Source organism: Rhinopithecus bieti, unplaced genomic scaffold, assembly GCF_001698545.2.
Source record: "Rhinopithecus bieti isolate Rb0 unplaced genomic scaffold, ASM169854v2 scaffold_6935, whole genome shotgun sequence".
Lineage (NCBI taxonomy): Eukaryota > Metazoa > Chordata > Mammalia > Primates > Cercopithecidae > Rhinopithecus > Rhinopithecus bieti.
The window spans coordinates 1560812-1585746 of record NW_016805255.1 but is presented as its reverse complement, the minus strand read 5'-3'; the positions used below and the strand labels follow the sequence as shown (position 1 = coordinate 1585746).

The 24935-nt window shown below is 48.2% G+C and overlaps 1 protein-coding gene across 1 annotated transcript in view; it reads left to right on the top strand.

The window, feature by feature from the left end:
* CRACDL (CRACD like) overlaps nt 1-21438 on the top strand; it is a 76713-nt gene extending 55275 nt beyond the window's left edge. Inside the window, 3 exon segments of the mRNA XM_017871882.1 lie at nt 17699-17868; nt 18983-19127; nt 20613-21438. Of these exon segments, the coding sequence (XP_017727371.1) occupies nt 17699-17868; nt 18983-19127; nt 20613-20752 (455 nt within the window). The 3' untranslated portion in view covers nt 20753-21438.
* The last annotated feature ends 3497 nt before the right edge of the window (nt 21439-24935 follow it).

Below are 24935 nucleotides of genomic sequence, written 5' to 3'. Positions count from 1 at the left end.
AGATGAAGTAACACCAATTATACAAAATCTCATGCAAAACTAAGGGGAAACACTTCCCAACCCATTTTATGAGGCCAGCATGATTGTAATACTGGAATTAAAGACAATACAGAATTCTATAGACTCTTTGTATACTATACTAAATTCAGATATACTGTATTTCCTCATATTTTTTTCTAAAAGTTTTATAGTTTTTATTTTACATTTAAGTCCATGACCCCTTTTGAGTTAATTTTGTATATGATATGAGACTTAGGTCAAGGTTCATACTTTTGCCTATGAACGTTCCTATGCTTCAGGACCATTTGGTTGTGACGTACAATTTAGTATACTATAGTATCTCTGAATTTAGATGCAAAATTCTTTTTTTTTTTTTTTTTTTTTTTAAGACAGAGTCTTGCTCTTGTTGCCCGGGCTGGAGTGCAATGGCCATTTGCCGGCTTCAAGCGATTCTCCTCCCTCAGCCTCCCGAGTAGCTGGGATTACAGACACCCACCACCACACCTGGCCAATTTTTTGTATTTTTAGTGGAGACAGGGTTTCACCATGTTGGTCAGGCTGGTCTCAAACTCCTGACCTCAGGTAATCAACCCATCTAGACCTCCCAAAGTGCTGGGATTACAGGCATGAGCCACTGTGCCTGCCTAGATGCAAAATTCTTAACAAAATATTATCAAATTGTACATCACAACCAAATGGTCCTGAAGCATAGGAACATTCATAGGCAAAAGTATGAACCTTGACCTAAGTCTCACATCATATACAAAATTAACTCAAAAGAGGTCATGGACTTAAATGTAAAATGAAAACTATAAAACTTTTAGAAAAAATGTGAGACAATATTTGGGGTATAGGGCTAGGCAAAGACATCTTAGACTTGTCATCAAAGCATCCAAAGTGGAAAATTTGATGAATTGGACATTATTAAAATTAATAACTTTTGCTTTGCCAAAGACCTAGTTAAGAGCCTGACAAGACAAACTACAAACTGCAAGAAAAGATAGGCAAACTGCATATCCAATAAAGGACCAGTATTTAGAATATATAAAGTCTTCTCTAAAGTCAATAGTTAAAAAAAAAAAGCAAACCAATTAGAAAATGGGCAAAAGGGGGCCAGGCGCAGTGGCTCACGCCTGTAATCCCAGCACTTTGGGAGGCCGAGGCGAGTGGATCACAAGGTCAGGAGATTGAGACCACGGTGAAACCCCGTCTCTACTAAAAATACAAAAAATTAGCCGGGTGCGGTGGCGGGAGCCTGTAGTCCCAGCTACTTGGGAGGCTGAGGCAGGAGAACAGCGTGAACCCGGGAGGTGGAGCTTGCAGTGAGCCAAGATTGAGCCACTGCACTCCAGCCAGGGGAACAGAGTGAGACTCCGTCTCAAAAAAAAAAGAAAAAGAAAAAAAAAGAAAATGGGCAAAAGACATGAACAGACATTTCACCAGAAAAAGTGAGCAGATGGCAAATAAGCACCTGAAGACATGCTTACCATCATTAGCCATTAGGGAAACACAAAACCATAATGATATACAATTACATAACTATTAAAATGACCAAAACAAAAAATATTGATAATACCATTGTGCTGATGAGGATGTAGAGAAAATGCAGCTCTCATTAGAGTGTCATTTCTATGGCCGATGGGAATGCAAAATGGCACAGTCACTTTGGAAAACAGTTTGGCAATTTCTTATAAAATTAAAAATACACTTACGACCCAGCAGTTCCACTTTAGGTATTTATCCTAGATAAATGGAAATGTACATTCCCACAAAAGTCATACATTAATGTCTACAACAGCATTATTCATAATCACCAAAAACTAGCCAGGCGCAGTGGCTCACGCCTGTAATCCCAGCACCTTGGGAGGCCAAGATAGGTGGATGACTTGAGTCCAGGAGTTCGAGACCAGCATGGCCAACATGGTGAAACCCATGTATACTAAAAATAAAAAATTAACTGTGCGTGGTGGTGCACACTTGTGGTCCCGGCAACTTGGGAGGCTGAGGCAGGAGAATTGCTTGAACCCAGGAGGTGGAGGTTGCAGTGAGCAGAGATTGTGCCACAGCACTTCAGCCTGGGTGACAGAGCAACCCTGTCTCAAAAATAAAAATATAAGTGACATAATCACCCAAAACTGGAAATAACCCACATGTACTTCAGCTGGTGAATGGGTAAACAAACTGTGATACATCCATATGATGAAAAACTACTTAGCCATCAAAAGGAATGAACCCTCAATATGCACAGTAACCTTAATTGTACCTGCTCAGTGAATAAAGCCAGTCTTTCAAAATTGCAAACTGAATTATTCCATTTCTAGAACTGTACAACAAAAGGGTACATTTTACTATATATAAATGTAAGAATAATTTTTTCTTTCTTCCTTTCCTTTCCTTTTTCCTTTCGTTTTTCCTTTCCTTTCTTGGAGTCTCTCACTCTGTCACCAGACTGGAGTGCAGTGGCACGATCTCGGCTCACTGCAGCCTCCGCCTCCTGGGTTCAAGCAATTCTCCTGCCTCAGCCTCCCGAGTAGCTGGGACTACAGGCGTGTGCTGCCATGCCTGGCTAATTTTTTTGTATTTTTAGGAGAGACAGGGTTTCACCATGTTGGCCAGGATGGTCTGTATCTCCCGACCTTGTGATCCAGCCGCCTCAGCCTCCCAAAGTGCTGGGATTACAGGTGTGGGACACCACACCCGGCCAGAATAATTTTCAAATACAAAAAAAAAAGGGGGTAGTGGCCTCCTGCCCACCCCTTTCTGAACCTCTTTAATCCCACTCCCTAGGGGGAACCACACTGCCAGATTCATCCTCTTTCCCTTGAACACTGCAATCATAACCACAGCAAGATGGGCCTGCAGGTCTAGGCATGTGGATCCTTTTATTTTAATCACAAAAATGCTGTACATCTTGGCTTGTGTTTTCACTCCACAGTAAAGCAGGGCATCTTTTTTTTAATCAACGTGAACTGCCTCACCTCTTTCTGTTTAAGGGCTACACTCTATGTGTTCTGTATTTTATGTCACTGTTCCCCTCCTAAGGGGCATTCCGCTTGTTTGAGCTTTTTTCCCTCTTGCTGACAGTGTTGCAGTAATCGTTCTTGTTCATTTTAATCCCTATATATTCACACTGTTATTTTTCTATGATCGATTCCTAAAAGTGGATTTTCAGATTCTCAGATCATGTGCACTTTTAATAGACAACTTTAAATTACCCTCCATAAAGGTTGTACTGGTTTACACTGCTTCCAACAGAATAGAGACTATTTCTCCACCCCCTCATCAACACCAAGTGTTGTCAGTGTTTTTTTTCCTCCAATCTGATGGATGAAAAGTGCCAGTCATGATGCTCGCCTTGGTCAGCAAGTTCTGGTCATCGCAATGTGCAGCGTCTTTATCCTACCATGTCCCCATGCTAGCCTCTTCTTTAACTTGACACCTGCAGTGAGTGCCTCCTCCCTCCAACTCTCTTCTTCCCCTTTCTTCCCAGGTCATCTGTAGAACCATGGAGCTTTCCTCTTTAAAAATTCTCAATGCCTGCCCATTATATTTAGAATAAAATTCAAGCTCCTGGAGAAAGCATTTAAGGCTTTTTAGATTCTGGCCAAAACAAACATTTCTGTCTCTCTAAGTTTGTCTGCCACTCCACTCCCTCTGACATCTCCTGCAGCCCCACCCCTGATGCCAGCTCCCTGGCACTCTGTACACACCCCTGCCCGTATTGAGCGTACTTCACCTGACCCCTGAACTAGATCCTGAGCCCTTGAGAACTTCCAGGGTTTTTCTTCCTCTGTTGAGCACCCACACCCGTGCCCTGGGCTTCCCAGCCTGTACTCTGTACATACCCCTGCCCATATTGAGCATAACTGAACTAGATCCTGAGCCCTTGAGAACTTCCAGGGTTTTTCTTCCTCGGTTGAGCACCCATACCCATGCCCTGGGCTTCCCAGCCTGCAGTGGGTAATCCTTGGGCCGGGCTGTGTCTGCATGACCAGGCGCTGGGATGAGGGAGCAAGGCAGGGGCTGGGTGGTAAGATTGAAGAGTGTGGATCTGTGGGTTTTACTCTGAGGAGCACCTCTCAGGGGCTGTGGGATTCTGAGCAAGTTGAGTCTCTTAAACTCTGAGTCTTAATTTCCTCCTTTATATAATGAGGTTATTCGTAATAAGAGCATATAGGGCAGCAAAGGCATTTTACCTGCAAAATGTGATACAGTTTCATACAGTACAGTCATACGTTCCTAAACATGTACTAAAATATTCTCATGTCAGCTGCACAGAATGCTGTGTGAGAATGGGATTCTCCTTGTCCCAGTTTTGGTTAAGGCACCAGTGCAGAGATGTCAGATACCAGAGAGAACGTGTGCAGGATCGGTGGAGTCACCAACCACTCACCACCCCCGTCCTCAGAACATACGGAGAGTGGGGAGGAACAAAGGGGATTGGCAAAACACTTTCTGTGGAGAGCACGCTGCAGTCGTGTGAGCCACCAGCGCAACACGGGTGGAACTAGAGGGAACGTCCCTCATGCAGTCTGCAAGGGTGGCTTCCATGGGACTTGTTAGAAGCTGGACAGGTGTGCCCTGCAGTTGGGAGACATGGAGGACTGCTGCTGGACTCCGGCCACCTGTGGGCGTGGGGCAGACAGGACCACCACATGACCCACCTGCGCTCCCAGAGCCTCACCTGAGGAGCCAGCCAAGAGCACAAGGGGACAATGAGAAGCGGTCACAGCCAGAGTCCCAGTGGTGGCTGGGAATCCCCCGGTGTCAGTTTCAAGTGTCTGCGAGGCCCAGGCAGGACAAAACCTTGTAAGGCTCCAGAGAGCCCGGCTCATCTCCCCACTCTCCTTCTTCTCCAGCTCTCAGCCCTCGGGAAAGCCCTCTCAAACCCCAACTCAGACACCCTGCATTCAGGAGTCAAAACCTGACTTCACCCAGAGGCTACACTTTTTAATTACTGAATTAAAACTGATTATGGCTGGGCGCGGGGGCTCCCGCCTGTAATCCCAGCACTGTGGGAGGCCGAGACGGGCGGATCACGAGGTCAGGAGATCAAGACCATCCTGGCTAACACGGTGAAACCCCATCTCTACTAAAATACAAAAAAATAAATAAATAAATTAGCCAGGCGTGGTGGCAGGCGCCTGTAGTCCCAGCTACTCGGGAGGCTGAGGCAGGAGAATGGCGTGAACCCGGGAGGCGGAGCTTGCAGTGAGCCGAGATCGCGCCACTGTACTCTAGACTGGGCGACAGAGCGAGACTCCGTCTCAAAAACAAAAACAAAAAAAACTGATAATAACAAAAGTGACCATGGTGACTGCTGGTACCTGAGAAGGACTGGGAAGGTGCTGGAAGTCTTACAATCTCTACCTGGGATGGGGGACTGTGGAGACCAGGATCGGGCAGTGCTTTTCTCGTCTAGAACCTGCAGGTGCAGTGCTCTGGTCCCTGCATAGGTGCAGCCCACCTCCCAGGAGCCGATGAGCAGCGTCACCCATCCCCTGCAGCTGCACTGGTGCCATTTCAGAGGGACGGCTTCAGTGCTTTCTCCACGGCAGCCATTAACCTTACGTGGGGAGGGGGGATGCTGAGACCCTCTGTGCACTCTCCCCAGGGCTCAGGAGTGAAGTAGGTTTAAAGAAGAGAAGACAGTGTCTTCATGACAAGTGGGAAGTGTCCGAGGCCCCGCTGAGCAGGGCCAAGGATGTGGCAGGAGGTAAGGTCTGAGGTGGCAACAGTGTGGACCCACATAGCATGGGCAGCCTTGAGGGTAGATGTCCCGGGGACCAGGGGCACTGGGTGGTTACAAGAAACATCTACCAGAGCCTGGGGGCAGGGGGCAGATGTCAGCCCAGTTCTCAGGAACTGGGCCATCTGGTCAGTGGGGCACTTGGTATTAGCCAGAAAGGGGACCATGTACTGTGAGCTCTCTCTCCAGGGTTTCTTTGGGCGGACGCTCAGAGCAGCATCAAGATCTGCAGTTGGCAATGCTGGCTGTGACTTGTGGTCACCTGGGGGTCCACCCCCACGGATTCGGTGGACCTGCCCAGGGTGAATCCCAGACAGTGGGAGTGTTAAAGGCTGCCCGGGTGGTTCTAATGTGTGGCCAATATAGAGATCCTGGGCTCTAGGACAGTAGCACTTCTCAAACTTAGGAGTATTTATGGATCTGATCAAAGTGATGCTTCCCACCCGGTGCATCTGGAATGATGGCAGCACTGCTGGTCCAGGGACCACACGTGGAGTGGTGAGGCTCCGGGTCTGCGCTGTCCAACACAGAGCCACTAGCGGCACATGGCTGTTTAAATGTAAATGTAAGCCAAATTAAAATGCAGTTCCTCAGTCACAGCGGCCACATTTCAAGAGTCCAGGAGCCACGTATGACTGGTTGACAGCACAGAGGGCATTTCCATCATTATACAAAGTTTTACTGGGCAGCACTGTTTCAGGGCTGTCACTAGCAAACAGCTTCTTTCTGAGACCCCATAAGGGTTGTGCTCTTCCCAAAAATGGCTCTAGTGTCAAGGCACCGTAATACTTCACCTTTCTGCCTGTCTTCCTCTATCAGCTTCTCGAAGTCGGGGTCTGCAGCGGATTTACCCTCTCAGTAAATGGGCAAATAATAACAATAGCTAACGTACAGTGAGCACTTACTAAGTGCCGAGTATTATGTTAAAATGCTTTATGCGTTAATTTTCAACAACAATCCTATTTAGCAAATAATAAAAGAAACTTAGGTTAAAGAACTTGCACAAAGGCATGTAGCTAGCAAACTGTGGAGGAGAGGTAGAGGCCGCATAGGCTCACTGCAGCCCACGCTCCCGAGTGTCATGCTGCACTGCAGTCCTCAGCTGGGGCAGGTGTGGGCCCCAGCAGATATTGGCAGTGCCTGGAGACATGTTTGATTGACACCACTGTGGTTGGGTGGGGAAGGGAGGTATAGTAGCATCTGGCGGGAAGAGATGCTGAGCATCCTATAATGCACAGGACAACTCCCCACATTTTGGGCTGGGACATCCAGCCCAAAATGTCAGCAGTGCCAAGACTGAGTAACTGTTGTTTGCCACTCAGTAAATAAGTTAAAATGGGGAGGAAGTGGTTTTATAGGACAGTCATGAGGTCATACCTCTTAGTTAGAGATGGCATGTGATGTAGTGAATGAAGATTAGAGATCAAGAGGTCTGTGTTCAAATCCCAGCTTTGTTGCATGTTGGCCAAGTGACCCTGGACGAGTCACTTTATTCCATAAGACTCTGTGGTCCCATATCTAAAATGGGGATTGAAAATATCCTTACATTGCAAGGAGGGCTGTGAGGGTCGTTATGAATACTATACTGCTCTGAAGACAAGATGGAATAAACCTTAGCTGTGAACCCTTCTTTGGTCAGGAGAAATTTCCCTACCTGGCTAGTGGTAGGTGAAGGAGGGCCCACATGTAATAGAGAAAGGGAAATCTGAGCTCCAAGGACAATGGCTGTCCTTGGAATGGATTAGTTACTCTTCTGTTGGCCACCCTAGACAGTTCTTGAATTCCAGCAGTTCCTGGAGATCTGAGGTGGGGAGACAAGGAATCTAAGGTGAGGCGTTTGCGTACATTTCAAAGTATAAGTAGAATAATTTTTCACCTTTTTCTCAATCATATGCTCTGGCTCAAAGTCATTTTAAAATAACAGTGCCTTTCCCTTCCCATGTCCTTGTGAAGTCCCAGTTATATCAGCTGGTTGGGAGTGGAGACCAGCTGTCTCTGTGGAGGTAGACTGGTCATTGCCTCCTGCTGAGAGGCTAGCTTTAACCGCACAGACAGTGGCAGTTTAGCAAATGTGCTTTCAGTCCAGCTCCTCCACTGACAACTCTGTGCCCTTGAGCCCGGCCCTGGCTCCCCCGGGTCTCCACTGTGGGATGTGGAGGTTGGACCAGGCCACCCTGGGATGTCTGCCAGCCTCGACATGCCAAGTGCTGGGCAGCTGTCCCAGAAGTCAGGAAAAGAGCCTGGTAAGTCATCTGTCCCTTGGGGTGCCCCCAGTACACATGGCTGGCCGGGTTCCTGGCCTCACTCCACACACGCACACACAGATGTGACTCACGAGTGTTTTTTCTTTGTGAATGCCTTCTCACACCTGTTACCTGTGGGCAGCAGATCCCCAAAGCAGGTGTAGTTGGGGCTCTGACAACAACCAAAGCAGACCCCAGGGCCCCATTTGGGAAGAACTCACATCAGTTTCTACGGTGGGGACCTGAGCAAGCTCCTGCCCTGGGACGAGGACTGACACTCACCCCCACCCCGTGATGAACATGCTACCATGTGAGGCCCTCGGAAATACATACGGCCACCGGGAGACTCTCTGACTCCCTCAGCCGCTTCACCAGGAGGACGGTGCCTCCGGGCTCTCACTCCCTGGCTTCTTAGGATAGAAGCGTGCTACTAGGGCTGTCAAAGCAGCAGTGGCTTTTATCTTTCTGCCACGTGGAGTTGAAGCTTGTGTGAAAAGAGATATGTAGGCCAGGAGAAGGCAGGTTTCTGAGCATCAGCTGGGAAATTCAAACCACAGAAAGCCTGGCCTGGGAAAGCAGGAGAGCTGGCTGAGGAGCCCTTGGCAGTGCCTCCTGACTTGGGAGTCAGGTAAGGGATGAGGGCAGTCTGGCCCTGGCAGCCCCATGTGGGTGGCTGGGAAAGAAGCTCCCAGAAACAGTGTCCTTCTGTTTGCCCCTAGGCTGTCAGGTGAGTCTGTGTGGAGTCAGAGCCTCTGCACTGGCCGAGTGGTGCAGTTCCGCCTAGGAGAGGAGGTGGAGCAGAAGGAGGGGAAGCTCTGGAGGGTGGAGGGAAGAGGGAGATTGTGTAGATGAGGGGAGGCAGTGGTTACAAAAGGCAAAGGGGCTGAGGCCCTAGGGAGGGTGCACTTGAGGCTGTGGGGTAGTGAAGCGGTGGAAAGGGTCTGCTGGTGAGGGCGTCCAGGGCAGCTTGCTTCATCGCAGTGTGGAAACAGTGCTGTGTGCAAACTTGCCTCACTCTCTATGTGCACAGGGAGCTAGGCTGTTCTTCCTGGTCACTCTCAAGCACCTAGTGACTCCTGTCTTAGGGTGTTTTTTGTTATTTGTGTGCTTTTACTTCTAATTGAAGAATAATATGCATACAGAGAAGTGCACAGATCCTCTGTGTGTAGCTCAGTGCATTTCCACTGAACACACCAGACCAAGAAACAGAATGAGACCAGCACCCCGGAGGCCCTGCCGTGTCCGCTTTCAGCAGGCTCTGGAACGCATTCCTGATTGTGGACCATGGTGGCTGTCAGAGGATCCCTCTGGTCCTGATGGCTCTTGCAGGAGAGCCTGTCTCCATGCACTGGAGAGAAGGATTCTAAAAATCCTTCCTGTCTAGACTCAGCACCTTCCCCAGGGCCTGGTACCTGGTGGGCACTCACCAGGTCCAGTCCATTCTCATTGTCTAAGGAAGCTATGTTCTGAAGTCACCACAAGCTAACTTAGCAAATGCTGAGTCACTGCTCCGGGAGGAAATGCAAGGTCAGCTTCCTGTGTGCCTCCTGCCACAGCATCAATAGATCGACACATAACCTTGTTTTATGTGTAATTCTGTTTAAAGATGCTTTATTTAATATATATTTTTTGACGCATTGACACCGAACACACCGCCAACAGCACTGTAACTCTGGCCTGAATGAAGCTTATCTGACACACACATTGTCTCCATCAGGCGCATCACAGCCTCCTTGGGCTTGGGAACGCATGAGCACTCCACTTGGGGGCCTAACCAGCAGAATCACGAAGAAAACATAGTGCCCAGAAATGTGGCACTGAGTAGACTACCAAAAAAATACTGTATACGGTGTAAGAGCTAAAACAGTAAGGCAGCGCATCACTGCTTCACCTCAGCTGGGAACTTGAACCTTGAGAAACTCAAATTTTTTGCTGCCCTGCACATATCTGCAAATGACCATGCCAACACCATGTGTATTGATTTGGGGATTACAAATGTATTTTAGCGAGTAGGCGAATTCTGAAATACGGAGTCAGCGCACAGCGATGATTGACTCGATTTGTTGAATGAGGAGAGGAAGGAATTGCAGTAAGCTTGAGGTGGAACTGGGACACAGCCCCTTCTCCTGTCATTAACAGTGGGGGGCCTGCCCTGTGAAAAGCTCTTGCTCAGTCTCAAAATGCTCAGCACGGTTTTGAGAGGAAGCCTTGGGTGAGCATTACCACCCCGAGTTCCACAGCCGAATCACACAGCCTAGCTCTGGGACAGATGTGATGACAAGCAACTGTAGACTTTGCCAGCATGTATTGATCAGGAGAAGCCTACGAGTCAAGACTGACAACAGATCAATAAATGGCTTTTAAAAAACAAAACCCCTCAAGTTCTTTATCTAGGATGCCTGACAAACCCTGCAGCGGTGGTGTGGCCCCATGTGTCCCCAGGGCCCGGGGCCCACCTCTGCCCCAGAAGTCCTCTTAGTGTCTGTAGTCGGGTCCCATTTCCACCAGGTCAACCACGGCCGTGGCAGTGGACCTGGAAGGCAGGCAGAACAGAGGACCGCGACTCTATCGGGAGAAGCACCGAGGCACAGTGACTGTGCTCGCTTCAGCTGGCTGTGAGAAACGGCGATGATGCATCCACTTTAGATCCGAAGTCTGAGCAAACTCAGGCCTCTCTTCCACAGAGAACGTTGTGAAGACCTGGGAATGAGCTGTCGATGTGCATTTTTAGGATGGCAGCATAACGGAGAAAATTGGAAGTAGTGTATGCCAGAGTATGAAGTGTTCACACAGCTCCCTTGGGTGCTTGATTTATGGGAAGCTTTTTTCTCCTTTATACTTTTATCTACTTTCTAAATCTGTACAATATGCTCGTGTACTTCTATGAACAAGAAAGAAATGTTATGAAAAGAAAAAGTTTATTAAAAATGGCTGCATCGGGCCAGGTGCAGTGGCTCACACCCATAACCCCAGCACTTTGGGAGGCAGAGGTGAGAAGATCATTTGAGACCAGCCTAGTGACACAGCGAGACCCCATCTCTACAATAATTAATTTTTAAAAAATTAGCCAGGCATGGCCGGGCGCGGTGGCTCACGCCTGTAATCTCAGCACTTTGGGAGGCCAAGGCGGGTGGATCATGAGGTCAGGAGATCCAGACCATCCTGGCTAACACGGTGAAACCTTGTCTCTCCTAAAACATACAAAAAGCTGCACATGGTGGCATATGCCTGCAGTCCCAGCTACTCGGGAGACTGAGGCAAGGGAATCGCTTGAACCTGGGAGGCGGAGCTTGCAGCGAGCTGAGATTGCACCACTGCACTCCAGCCTGGGTGACAGAGAGAGATTCCATCTCAAAAAAAAAAAAAAATTAGCCAGGCATGTGGCTTGCACCCGTAGTCCCAGCTACTCGGGAGGCTGAAAAAATTGCTGCTTCAGAAAGGATACCATATACCAAATTTTTTAGAGGCCTGGAAATCCTGCTGCCTTCCCTTAAGGCAGAGCCTCTGCTTTATATCATCGGTCAAAAGGCAAGGAACCTGGGAATTTACATTGTACTACAGCTCGTTGCCTCTGGGAAGACTGTGTCCTTGACAGCCCTCAGCTTCCAGACTTAACAGCTGCGTCCCTAGTATCATACGGGGTGTGGTCCACCACTGGGGTCCCACCCTGGCCCCTCAACTGGTCATTACAGAAATCTTTCTGAAGGAAAAAAACAGTACCTTGGGGCTGAATTTTAATAGGCACTAAAAGAACGAACCATCAGCAATCAGAAAGTCAAAGTGAAGTGATAAGAAGAACCTGTCCCACGTAGGCGTAGTTGAACATCTCTAGAAATGGTTTAACATTGAGGATTTTTGAAATGGTTCATTTTAAATCTTCCTGAATACAAATAGCTCAGTAATAATGCCAAATGTGGGTCTGAAAACTGTGGTTCTTTCTCCTACAGGGTATTTAGAGTTCTGTGTGAGGGGGTATTTTAAGAGTGATTCCTGAGGATGCAGATGAAAACTGGGCTCTCATCTCGGGCCGTGCGTCCTGCATCCGGGATGGCCAGGCTCACCTAACACACAGCGTGTGCATGGAGGAGAGAGTGCTGCTGTGGATAGCGGGACTACAGTGCACACCGGTGTGGCTTGGGCCAGGCTCCCCCACGATGCAGCACCAGCAGGGCAGCCCCGATCAGACCTGCTGGCTCTCACACGCTGTGGCAGACGTGACCAGGATGAGGCACCTGCCCTTGCAGGGCTTGCAGGCAGACTGGCACACACACAGCATTAAGATGGTCTTGCTAGAACCCGTGGACAATGTTCTCAGGGAGCCAAGAGTCAGCCTGGATGCCTGGCCCTGCAAGAGGCTGGGGTGCAACCCAGTGCTTGCCATGCTTTTCTTATCACAACAGCCACGAGGGCTCACTGTCATGGCAGAATGGCTCACTGGTCTCCATCAGCTCCGGGGTAAGGTTTGACCAAAATTCTCCACCCCTCCTCCAGCAGGAACAGTGATAACAACACTAGCAACAACCACATAACAACAGCAGCTATTGTGGCAGCAGCTAACACCAGGTACCGCACCAAGGGCTTTCCCTGGATTCTCTCACACAATCTTCACAGCCATGCTGGGAAATGTAGACAGTGGCTATTTCACCTGACCTTCACAACCACACTGAGAGGTATAGACAGTGGCTATTTCACTTCACAATCACACTGGGAGGCCTAGGTCATGGATTATGTCATGGAATCTTCACACCACACTGGCAAGTATAGATAGTGGGTTATGTCAAGAAATCTTCATAACCACAGCAGGAGGTGTAGACAGTGGGTTATCTCATGGAATCTTTACAGTCTGGGAGGTGTCGAGACTTCTGTTTCTTCATTTTACACTGAAATCGAGTCTCAGGGAGGTCCTGGAATTTACCCAAGAGCACTAGCCTGAGGCCCTAAACTAGCTCTGCGGGCCCCAGGGCCACATCGTTAGCAGCTCCGTTGCCCTGGCCCCAGGGAGGAAGCATCTTCATTAGCGCAGCCCGTTGAGCCCAACCCCAAGAACAGGAGCCCTCAGAAGTTAGTGCTGGAGCAATGTCCTTTTCAGAATCAATCCTGGACTGCAGGGGGCATGTTAAGGAGAAGGAGGGATCTGGAGAAGAGCAAGCTTACCACCTGCTCCTTTGAAGGAATCCTATCCTTAAATGACATCATAATATTTTCTCTGATCAAAAGTTGGTTTCCTATGAGTTAAACGGGAGGAGCTCTGTTGCCGTCCCGGCTTCCTGCACCCTCTGTACCGTGCCTTCAGAGGAGTCCTGCTGCATCTGCCCTGCAGCAAACAAACTTGCTACCCTTCCTCCCAGGGCAGCTGCACTGCGCGGGGAATCTGGCTCTTCCACAATCCACAAAGGCGATCACACAGATACAGACCCAAAATTGCTGGTCCCCGGTCTGTGAGAAATGCTCCTGGGCTGTTTGTTGCGAACCCAGGCACACTTGACAGCTTAAATTCATTGCCAGTTGGAGAGGAGAAATTGAGATGTCAGAGTCTTTAGCCAAATCCCCGGGAGATTAAGGTTGTCTGTGTATGGAGGCAGGAAGAGGTAAACAAAGGAGTGTTTTCAACTGGTTTATCTGAACTGAGGCCACATCTACATTATCCCGGGATTAATGACATTTTGAACATGTTTAATCTCAGAAGCTATTTTATGGTGCAGCCTCGACCCTGAATGTTCATGCTTGAGTGGCCACGTTGTAAGGTCTTTGGCCTCTGAAGCCTGCCTTTACCCTGCACATTGCCGGGGGCTTCAGCCCCTTCTCCTGCCCTCCCCAGGTGGAGTATGGCGCAGATCCCAGAGCTCCTACACTGCCGGTGTGGGTGCCAAGCACAGGAGGTGAGCATATGGTTCGGAGAGGCCTCCTAGGCCCCTGCCACAGAGCAGAGTGGCTCAGCACACAGCTGCTCTGCCTGTGCTCGCTGGGGACAAAGGCGCAGCGTCTCTGAGTCTCAGCACTGTGGAAGGTGATGCTCAGCCCATCACCCCTTTCTCAGCTTACCCACTGAGAGGCTCCAGGTGGAATCTCAGGCATCTGTGAACTACATTAGGGAGCTGAGTGGGTTTTCTCCCTTTTTCCTGGTGTCTAGACCCCCCATTTGCCATTCCCGCACTCCTCTGCCCATGAGGGTGGCCCTGGACAGTCCCTGTAACAAGGTCTAGAGATTACAGGGGCCCTCTTGCATTCCTGACAAGGAAAAAGGTGAGAAAGAAGAGAATACAGAATAAAAGGAAAGACCAGCAGTTGCAGGGAAAGAGGCAGGAACCAAGGAGAGAAATGGTGGCGTGCTCATAGACCGGCCCACTGCTTGGTGACACTGCTACTGCAGGTTGCCTTATCCCGCAGCAGCACAGCCTGGCCCAGCCAGGGCGCCCACCCACTCCTGTGGGTCTGCACGTGAACACAGACACACGTGTAAACACACACACAGTACAGCTGGAAACATTCCTACCCCACAGACAGGCAGCAGCAGGTGACCTTTCTGTGGTCGGGATGGAATTCTGCCAGTATGCTCTTGATGTAAGGAAAAGAAAATGTACCTCTTGCCAAGCTCAGCGTTTAGAACTGTATCTGGACATAGTCTATGGTGTGTGTTTGTTCGGTAGTAAGAAATGCTTGTGACCAAAGGCATACTTCAGTGGGGTAGATGGTCAGCTAGCAAATATGTCTAGTACCAAACACAGTGAGGCAAGTTTCTCAAGTGGTTACAGAGGACTTAGGAGAGAAACTGACCAGAACAGACTTGATGGAGGAGGTAGTGTCTGGGGGCCTGGTGAACCAGCAGGGAGGATTCTAGAACAGGATATCCAAGCCCTTGTCAACTCTCTTGAGCTGTGGCCACAGCCTCCCTCCTAGCTTCCCAGCCTCTCGGCCCTCCGCAGTCAGACTGATTCTCCACACAACCTCCAGAGTGAGCCCGTGGTTTAAAACCCCCACAGCTCCCCCATGATGGACAGAAAAAAAAAAAAAGAAAAGACTCTTCCTTGGGACGGGTTTACACAACTCCTCCACCTGCCCCCATCCCCAGCCTGGAAGATTATTCTCCAGATCCCAACCCAGAAGGCACCCCTACTCCCACTCACCAGTGTCAGGCCCTGTGTCTGCATAGCCCTTTGTAAATTTCAGCATTTTCCAGTTTCTACCACAGTTACTTGTTTGCATCTTGTCTCCCCAACTAGACTTTGAGCTTTTTGAAGGAACAATTTGTTGTTTATTTTTTCACTTCAAATATAAGGCAGTCCTTGCCCGTAGCAAACACTGAATGAATGGAAAGAAGAAAGAAAGGTGAAACAGGAGAATGGAAATGCTGGGCTCTGGCTGGGAATAGAAAGTAGGACTGGATTGTACACTAGGAAGTATTAGTAATTTCAGCAATTCTGCCTATTGGATCAGGAGTAGAAGAGAGAATGCTGGAAGGAAGTGATGACGGCTGAGGGTCAAGAGCAAGCAGGAGTTCCAGATTAGGAAAAAAACTCAGACAAGGACCTGGAGAAGGGCCTCAGAGGCTGGAGGGGTGCCTCAGGGGGACAGGCTCCCCCAGAGAGGATGTGCAGCCACGTGAGAGCTGCAGGGGTGAAGCAGGTTGAGGACCAGGTTTGACCTTGGGATTTGGGGGTTGTTGGTTGGGAGGATGGAAACAGTGGTGTCAACTCGTGGCTGGTTCAGGAAGTGGCTGATGAGACATAGGCAGAGGCCATTTGAGCTAAGGGTAGAGGAGAAGGGAGAACTGGGCCTTCAGGGGACAGTGAGGCTCCGTGGAGACTTCAAGCTGTGGCAGACCAAAGCATTCTGCAAAGCCGCAGAGGGAGAGACTGAAGAGTCAGGAAAGGGATAGGATGAGTCCAAGAAGTGGAGCAGGATTCCCAGGGGGCCAGTCAGGTGGAGGCCCCAGGGAGCAGCCAGAAAAAGGAGTGGGAGCCGTCCCTGGCTGCCAGGGCCAGGGGAGATCCTGGGTGTGTGAGGCTGAAGGCTCTTCTCACTCCCAGCAGGAGACTGTAGCTTGCAATGCAGTGGCCACCCCCCTTGCACCTCCTTGTTGACTAGGGCACTAAGGGAAAAGAATTCCAGCCTGAACTGGAAGTGGAAACAAAGACAAAGTGAGTAATATCCTCTGCACGCCAGAGCAAGGGGTAGAATACATCAGGCCACAGAGAACAGTGACGTTAACTCCTCCTGGACATCTGCATGTGTTGCTGTGAAACGGTGCTGTTGTCACCCGGCTGACTCAGGCACACTGTAGAAGGGAACTGAGGAGAGGTGCCAGGTGGTTGGAGATCAGTTTCAGCCTTTGTTTTACCCCGTGGCAGGCAAACATCCAGAAGCAGGCTCATGGGGAACCTTGGGTTCTATGCTTTTGATGTACCTGTAAGAAGCCACTTATTGGCCAGGGGAGGTGGCTCACGCCTGTAATTCCAGCACTTTGGGAAGCTGAGGCAGGTGAATTGTTTGAGCTCAGGAATTCGAGACCAGCCTGGGCAACATGGTGAGACCCTATCTCTACAAAAACTTCACTGGGCGTGATGGTGCATGACTGTAGTCCCAGCTGCTGAGGAGGCCAAGGTGGGAGGATCACTGGAGCCTGGTAGGCGAAGGTTGCAGTGAGCCTTGATCGCACCACTGTACTTCAGCCTGGGTGTCAGAGTGAGACCCTGTCTCAAAAGAAAAGAAAAGAAAAGCCACTTATTTAATCCACAGATTTCCTTTTTCTATTGATGAAGGTAATAAATTCTTATTGCAGAAAATATGAAAAATACAGAAGAGTTGAAATGTAAGAGGAGGGGAATGATCCACAGTTTCACCACCCAAAGATAAGTGCAGTTAATATGGAAGGAGAGTCAACAAAGCACAGGGTGCCTTTTTTCGTTTTATTTTTGTTTTTGAGACGGAGTCTCACCCTTGTCCAGGCTGGAGTGCAGTGGCGTGATCTTGGCTCACTGCAGCCTCCACCTCCCAAGTTCAAGCGATTGTCCTGCCACAGTCTCCCAAGTAGGTGGGACTACAGGCACCCGCCACCACACCCGGCTGATTTTTGCATTTTTAGTAGAGATGGGGTTCTGCCATATTGACCAAGTTGGTCTAGAACTCCTGACCTCAGGTGATCCACCCGCCTTGGCCTCCCAGAGTGTTGGGATTACAGGTGTGAGCCACCACACCCAGCCAACATATGGTTTCAAAGGCACTGTTTCTTTTCTCTCTAGAACATTAAGGAAAGCAACTGTGACCAGTCTTTGCTGTCACTCTCTCCACAAAGGGAAGGTTATGCTCACAGTTGTTAGAAGACAAGAGGTTAATAGTGCGTCTACAACATTTGAGCAGGAATCGGGTAGTATATCCAAAATGACAGGATTATATTAAAGAAATTGTATCTATTTGTGTACTTATTTTTATCTCCTTCCAGAAAGGATTCCTAGGAGGAAGTTGGCTTAAGTACACGCAGACCCTATAGAAGCGGTTGCATTTAATTTTTTGTGACTCAGACTAGAGGAGCATAATCTCTCTGATGCATCTTTCATAAGAAAACAAAGTCCCCTAAAGAAAGTAATCCTCTCCCAGAGCCCCTGCAACCCGGAACCAAAGCAGTAGTGTTCTCTGTGCAGGAGACACAAGGGGTGAAACTGAAGAGGGAATAGGACTGTTTCTATCATCTTGTGCCTTTACCCCACAGAAAAGAGTCTGCCGCCTGCAGCAACAGGGCCTGGAGCTGATGGGCAGCCTGTGCCACCCTGGATCACCGTCACTCGGCAGAAGCGGCGAGGGACCTTGGACCAGCCACCCAACCAGGAAGACAAACCTGGCACACGGACCCTGAAGTCTGAACCAGGAAAGCAAGCCAAGGTGCCCGAGAGAGCCCAGCTGCTTAGAGCAGATACTTTCCATTCTGGGGGTGCAGGAGGGAGCAGTCAGCTGGGGCTGGGGCGAGGACCCCATGAGGACCACACATCCTGCATGGGCATCACAGGGACCATCACCTGTGATGCTTGTGGATGTGTGGTTGAGGGCCAATGAAGCAAAATAAATGACTTGCCAAATCCTAACCTCCACGGTGGAGCATTCTGCCTGCCTTTGCATATGCTGAGCTGTTGGGATACAGAGTAGCACGTGAGTCACTTCGGTGGTGCAGACAGCTCTCTACTCCCTGCCTCCTTGGCAACGCAGCAGCTCAGCATCTAGAAAAATGGAAGGAGGTTAAAATAACTTCTGAGTTAGACACACAGCAATGATGTCAACAGCTCCATCCCAGCTCATCATGCTGTGAGGAGTGAGCCCTGCTCTTTGCTGCTCCACCGGCCACATGCTGGAGCTCCTCATTCCTCACCTGCAGCTGTAGGGCTGGAACCTGTGGTTTCATTTTGTACTCTGAACTGAAGGCAGCTTTCACCAACCCAAACAACTATGCCTAGAATCAGGCCGAGGCTCGCAATTTTTGTATCCCCCAATAGCACCATGATAAATCTGTGTGTTTCAGCCATGTGGGGAAGAGAGCCTGAGCCTGCAGTAGGACCTGCTTCCCCTCATTTTAACTAGAACCTCCACTGTACCCAGACTCGAAGACCCTCATGCAGGCATGGGGCATTTAGAAAACAAGTAGTAACCAGTTTGGGACATCTGTAACTCTACCAACTGTCATAAAAATCACAAATCGATTCTAAACAAATCATCTTCACTCCCAAATGGAATCCCTGCCAGCTGCCATCTGGCCCTGAAGCCAGGTATGGGGACAGGAAGGAAGCTGTGACGCCCGTGTGTGCCAGGATAAGGCCGCATACTGGTTTGAGCACCAGCATCTGACCACTTGGTGTTAGTGAGCTGACACTGGGGTGCCCTCCCAAGAAAGTGCCAGCAGTGCAGGCATCTTGGACGGGCAGCCTTGCAGCTCCTTCACTTTGGGTGTGTTTGCCCCCGTCTGAATCACTGGTGACTTGGCAGCGTGTGTCTTGTGTCCCAACAGGAGCCTGTGAAGCAAGCTGACTTTGTCCGCAGCAAGTCTTTCCTGATCACCCCTGTGAAGCCCGCTGTGGACCGGAAGCAGGGGGCAAAGCTCAACCTCAAGGAGGGGCTGCAAAGAGGAATCTCTTTGTCCCATCAGAACTTGGGTATGAAATCTGCAAACATGACCACATACTGTGAACTCATTTTCCTGGGTCATTCCTGCAGTTTGGGTTTTGGTTTGGTTTGGTTTTTGCGAATTACTTGCCACATTGAGTTTTCTACTTAGCTCTTATAGAGATATAATTTACATGTCATAAAACTCATCCATTTTAAGTGTACGGTTCATTAAGTATAAGGTTGACCCTTGAACACACAAGTTTGAACTGTACAGGTCTACTTAAATGCTGACTGTTTTGCAGCCAAACCCAGATGGAAAATTACCTGTATCCTTAGGACGTGAAGCCTAAGAAAACAGAGGGCCGTCTTTTTGCATATGCGGGTTCCACAGGGCTGACTGCAGGACTTGAGTATTCATAGATTTTGGTATATGCAGGTGGGAGAGGTCCTAGAACCAACCCCTGGCATACACCAGGGGATGACTGTATATTGACAGTGAGCAGGTATGTATTTACAGAGTCGCACAGCTATGATGACAATCTAATTTTACAATATTTCCCTCACACTAAAGAGAAACCTCATGCCCATTTACAGTCACGTCCCACTCCCACTCCTAGCTCTAGGCAACCACTAATCTACTCTGTCTCTATAGATTTGCCTTTTCTGGACATTTCTAATGAATGGAATCCTAATGTATGTGCCCTTTTTTATCTGGCATCTTTCACTGAACATAGCATCTTCAAGATATGCCTTTGTTGTTGCATGTATCGATATTTAAAAATTTTTAGGCCAGACGCCTTGGCTCACACCTATAATCCCAGCACTTTGGGAGGCCGAGTCGAGCGGATCACCTGAGGTCAGGAGTTCAAGACCAGCCTGGCCAACATGCAAAACCCCGTCTCTACTAAAAATAAAAAAATTAGACAGGCATGGCGGTGCATGTCTGTAATCCCAGCTACTTGGGAGACTGAGGCAGGAGAATCGCTTGAACCCGGGAGACAGAGATTGCAGTGAACCGAGATTGCACCACTGCACTCCAGCCTGGGCAACACGGCAAGACTTCTGTCTCAAAAAATACATATGTATATGCACATACATACATATATATACACAAATATACATATATATACACAAAAAATACATATATATGGAACTTTTTATATTTTTTAAATTGTGGAAAAGGCACATAACAGAATTTACCATCTTAGCCATTTTTAAGTGAACAGTTCAGTAGTTTTAAGTAGAGGGACACTGTTGTGCAGCCCATCTGTAGAGCTCCTGCTATTTTATTTCCAAAGTCTCTCTCACCTCATTGCATTGCCAGAATTGTTTGAGCTTGTTCGTAAGTCTTTTTATCAGATAAATGACATATTCTAGACCCAAATCTTCCTTGCATGTTCACATATTATTGAATTTTCTGTTCGAGAACACAGTTAAGACCTCGATGTCTATTTCAAGAAACGCAAGAGGCTTAAGGGAAAATCCGAAGTTGCTGCTCATGTTTCTGTTTGTTTTGTCTCCCTTCCAAGCAGCTCAGTCTGCAGTGATGATGGAGAAGGAATTGCATCAGCTGAAGAGAGCCAGTTATGCCAGTACAGATCAGCCATCCTGGATGGAACTTGCCAGAAAGAAATCTCAAGCTTGGAGTGACATGCCCCAGATTATAAAATAGGAGGGCAGTGTGCTGATAAAGCATGTCCACTACCCTGACAAGCCACTTAGTTAAAAATTGCCAGTATGTTGTGGCAAACAGACTGTGAAACTTAAAGACTGATTTTATCATCAAGTTATGACGAACTTGGGCAAGAGGAAGGAACCAGGCAAAACAAAGAGGATCAACACACAGCCATACTCCTGGGCCAGAGGGCCCAGAAACAAGAACAACACTGAAAAATGCCGGGAACCAGTTCCTGTGCCCAAAGGTACGAATGTGTCTTTGAGAATTCCCTTGATAAAGAAGCCTCAGACAAGAAAGAAAACAGAAATGAAGTTGGACACATAACTAGGACACCCAGCAAAGGCCAGAAGAGAAGCCCTTCTAGGAGAAGGGACATCTGTGCTTCCAGCTGAGATCAGCCCATGTCTCTGGTCGCTGTCTTGCCTGTGGATCCTGCCTTCTCTCATGTTTACTACGAGGCATGACATCCATGGCAAAACAGAGATGCCGTTTCCAAGAGCAGCTATAAAACAATCTGTTTTCCTAAAGACAGCCACTCTGAGAAGGAGATGAAGGAACATGGCAGGGTTCATCAATTCATAGACTGTTTCCAAAAATAATTTTTAAACTTTTCCACTAGGCATCTGTGTCTTTAACCACTGCACAATGCATTGCCTGTTTAATAAAAGGTTTCAAACATGCCTCTGTCCTAAGTGTAAATGTTATTTCTCCTCAGATTTAGAGAACATCCTCCAGCGCTGAGTTAAATGCAGTGAATAGGGTTTTGCTTCATACATGCCTCATTTAAAATTCTGAATTGGGTTAATTATGGAGTTTGAGTTTTTGAGTTTGTTTTTTTTCCCCCAGTGAGAATTTTGGAAGACAGACAGTAATGTAGGGTTTTAACTCTTCATCTATTTAGTACGACATACTGAACATATAAAATTTCCTTAGAAGTTATCGTTCTTTAGCATCTAATCCATGGAACCTGCATATTTCTGTTGAAAGGTGGGTTGCCAGTGCATCAGCCAGTCTGACCCCTGAATGTGGAATGTGGAAAAACCAGGCAGAAGGAAAACGTATTTGAAATCTCAGAATTGTCTTGGTTATATAATGCCTCTTTACTGTTTAAAACAGTTCCAATTTGTTCCTTTGAACAAGGTAGTCTCCATGGGAATACGTATAGCTGGTGGCATTTAGCCATCAGAATCGGTACAACTTCATGATATACTATAATTTGATTTTATATACCCTAGGGCCTTGCTACTTTGATTGTATTTTCCATCTTCATGAATAGTTTTCTTTTTTTTTGGTTTTTTTTTTTTTGAGGCGGAGTCTCGCTCTGCCGCCCGGGCTGGAGTGCAGTGGCCGGATCTCAGCTCACTGCAAGCTCCGCCTCCCGGATTTTACGCCATTTTCCTGCCTCAGCCTCCCGAGTAGCTGGGACTACAGGCGCCCGCCACGTCGCCTGGCTAGTTTTTGTATTTTTAGTAGAGACGAGGTTTCACCGTGTTAGCCAGGATGGTCTCGATCTCCTGACCTCGTGATTCGCCCGTCTCGGCCTCCCAAAGTGCTGGGATCACAGGCTTGAGCCACCGCGCCCAGCCCATGAATAGTTTTCTAGCTGTTAGTACTACACAAGTTGATTGAGCCTACCTTTATTGAGAAAGTCCTGGGTCAGTTTTTTTCCCAACCGAATTGATTTACTGATTGCATTCTCTTGGAGAACGTCAATACTGAATTCCATGGTGAATATGCTCTAACACAAGAACTCCATCCGTCTAGCAAGCCGAGGCGTCTGTGAGTTGTTTTAACTGGCAAAAACCATGTTGGCTCTTATTACCCCCAAAGCATCGTTTCTCCTTAGCAGGTGATTTCAGATGAACCATTTTGAGGCAGCAGATTTCACTGCAAGATCGAAAGTATTTGGTTTGGTTTTGTTCAAGCAGATGCTGATATTCTCTGTGGATTTGAGGACTTGGTTTAATTCTCTCTGACGCCTGGTGAGTTAGAAGGGTGCCATTTTTAGGACACTGGGAGAATTCACTAGGGTGTGGCCCTGCAGTTGCCACTTTCAGCGTGGAGGTGGTGACCCTTCTGTCGTGACCAGCTGAGATGTCGGCCGAAATTTGGCAATGTCGGGAAGTCCAGAGTGGCAGCAGAGATGGTAAAAGCCTGCAAGGAATTACCAGCCCTAGTTTTCCTGAGAAGAAAGACGGGAGCAATTACTGAGCCAGCTGCTGCTTTGTATTTCATACGTCATTTAGAATCCTCTGCACAGTCCTTTGAGGGTAAGTACTTATGTCCACTTTGCAGGTGAGGAAACTGAGGCACATTGAGGTTAAGATCCTATAGCAGGTATGAACCTGGAAAGTGACTCCAAGGCCCATGCTTTTAAACACTACCCTCGAGTAACATCCCCATTTTTATATTTTATTTATTTTATTTTATTGACAGAGTCTCACTCTGCCCCCAGGCTGGAGTGCGGTGGAGCAATCTCAGCTCATTGCAGCCTTTAGCTCTTGGACTCAAGCAGTCCTCCCGCCTCAGCCTTCCAAGCAGCTGAGACAACAGATGTGATGTGCACCACACCTGGCTAATCTTCTATTTTTTTTTAGAGACGGGGGCTCACTGTGTCACCTAGGCTGGTCTTGAACTCCTGGGCTCAAGTGATCCTCTTGCCTCAGCCTCCCGGAGTGTGGGATTACAGGCACGAGCCACTCCACCCAGCCAATATCCCCATTTTTAAAAAGCATTGGTGCAGCAAATCACTTGAGGTTAAGAGTTCGAGACCAGCCCGGTCAACATGGTGAAACCCCATCTCTACTAAAAATAAAAAAAAATTAGCTGGGTGTGGTGGCGTGCGCCTATAATCCCAGCTACTCAGGAGGCTGAGGCAGGAGAATTGCTTGAACTCAGGAGGTGGAGGTTGCAGTGAGCCAAGATCGCACCACTGCACTCCAGCCTGGGTGACAGAGCGAGACTCCATCTCAGAAAAAAAATTTTTTAAATAAAAAGCACTTGTGCAGTGGTGAATCTGTGGCCTCAAAGACAACCCAGACATGAGAGCACTGAACTTGACCTTGGGGACTTCTATGTCCTAGGGACACGTCTTCTTTTAATTCCTTAGACAGAGTGGAAAAGGGGAGGGGAGGCATTTATAATTTTTAATGGTGAGCACCTGCCTTAACTATGTGGTATTTTCATTCATTCCTTCACCTCATTCAGGTGACGCTTTAGTGCCTGCATTCTATGAGGGGCTAGGGACAGCTGATGAACGAAGAAGTAACAGGCTAACCTTGTGCCACACCTGTCTTATTTGGGTATGGTGGGGGGACAATAAATAAATATAAAACATACCAAAAAACCCCAAGTAAAAATAGCAATAAGTTCAGTGACGAGCCTAAAACAGAAGGTCTTAGTCATGCCGGAAGGACTACGTGAGACTGGGTAGTTAGTGAAAGGTTTACTGGAGGTGATCTAATTATAAAAATGGTCATGGTGGCCTGGTCTAAGGTAATGCTGGAGGTGGAGAGAAGCAGATGTATTCAAACCACAATTTAAAGGTAGCATCAGGCCAGGTGCGGTGGCTCATGCCTGTAATCCCAACACTTTGGGAGGCTGAGGAGGGTGGATCACCTGAGGTCAGGAGTTCCAGACCAGCCTGGCCAACATGGTAAAACCCTGTCTCTACTAAAATACAAAAAAAAAAAAAAAAAAAAAAAAAAGAATTAGCCTGGTGTGGTGGTGCACGCCTATAATCCCAGCTACTAGGAAGGCTGAGGCAGGAGAATCACTTAAACCTGGGAGGTAGAGGTTGCAGTGAACCGAGATCACCCCACTGCACTCCAGCCTGGGCAACAGAATGAGACTCCCTCTCAAAAATAATAAAGTTAGCATCAAATCCAGTATGCAGTTGGGTTTGACATGGTTGGTGTGAGAAGGAAAGGGTGGAGGTAGAGATGACACCTAGATTTTTGGTTGGAGCTTCTGGGTGAGTCGTGGTAACACAGAAATGGATGTGGAGGGTGAGATTCACGGAAAGGAGTTCAGTTTGGATATCTTAAATCTAAGATTCCCGTTAGACATCTCAGTGGAAATACCAAGTTGTACAATTGCAAGTCATCAGCATTTGGATAGGATGGGAAGTCAGGGATCTAGACAAGGGAGAGCAGGGTGGCAGGACTGATCCTAGGAC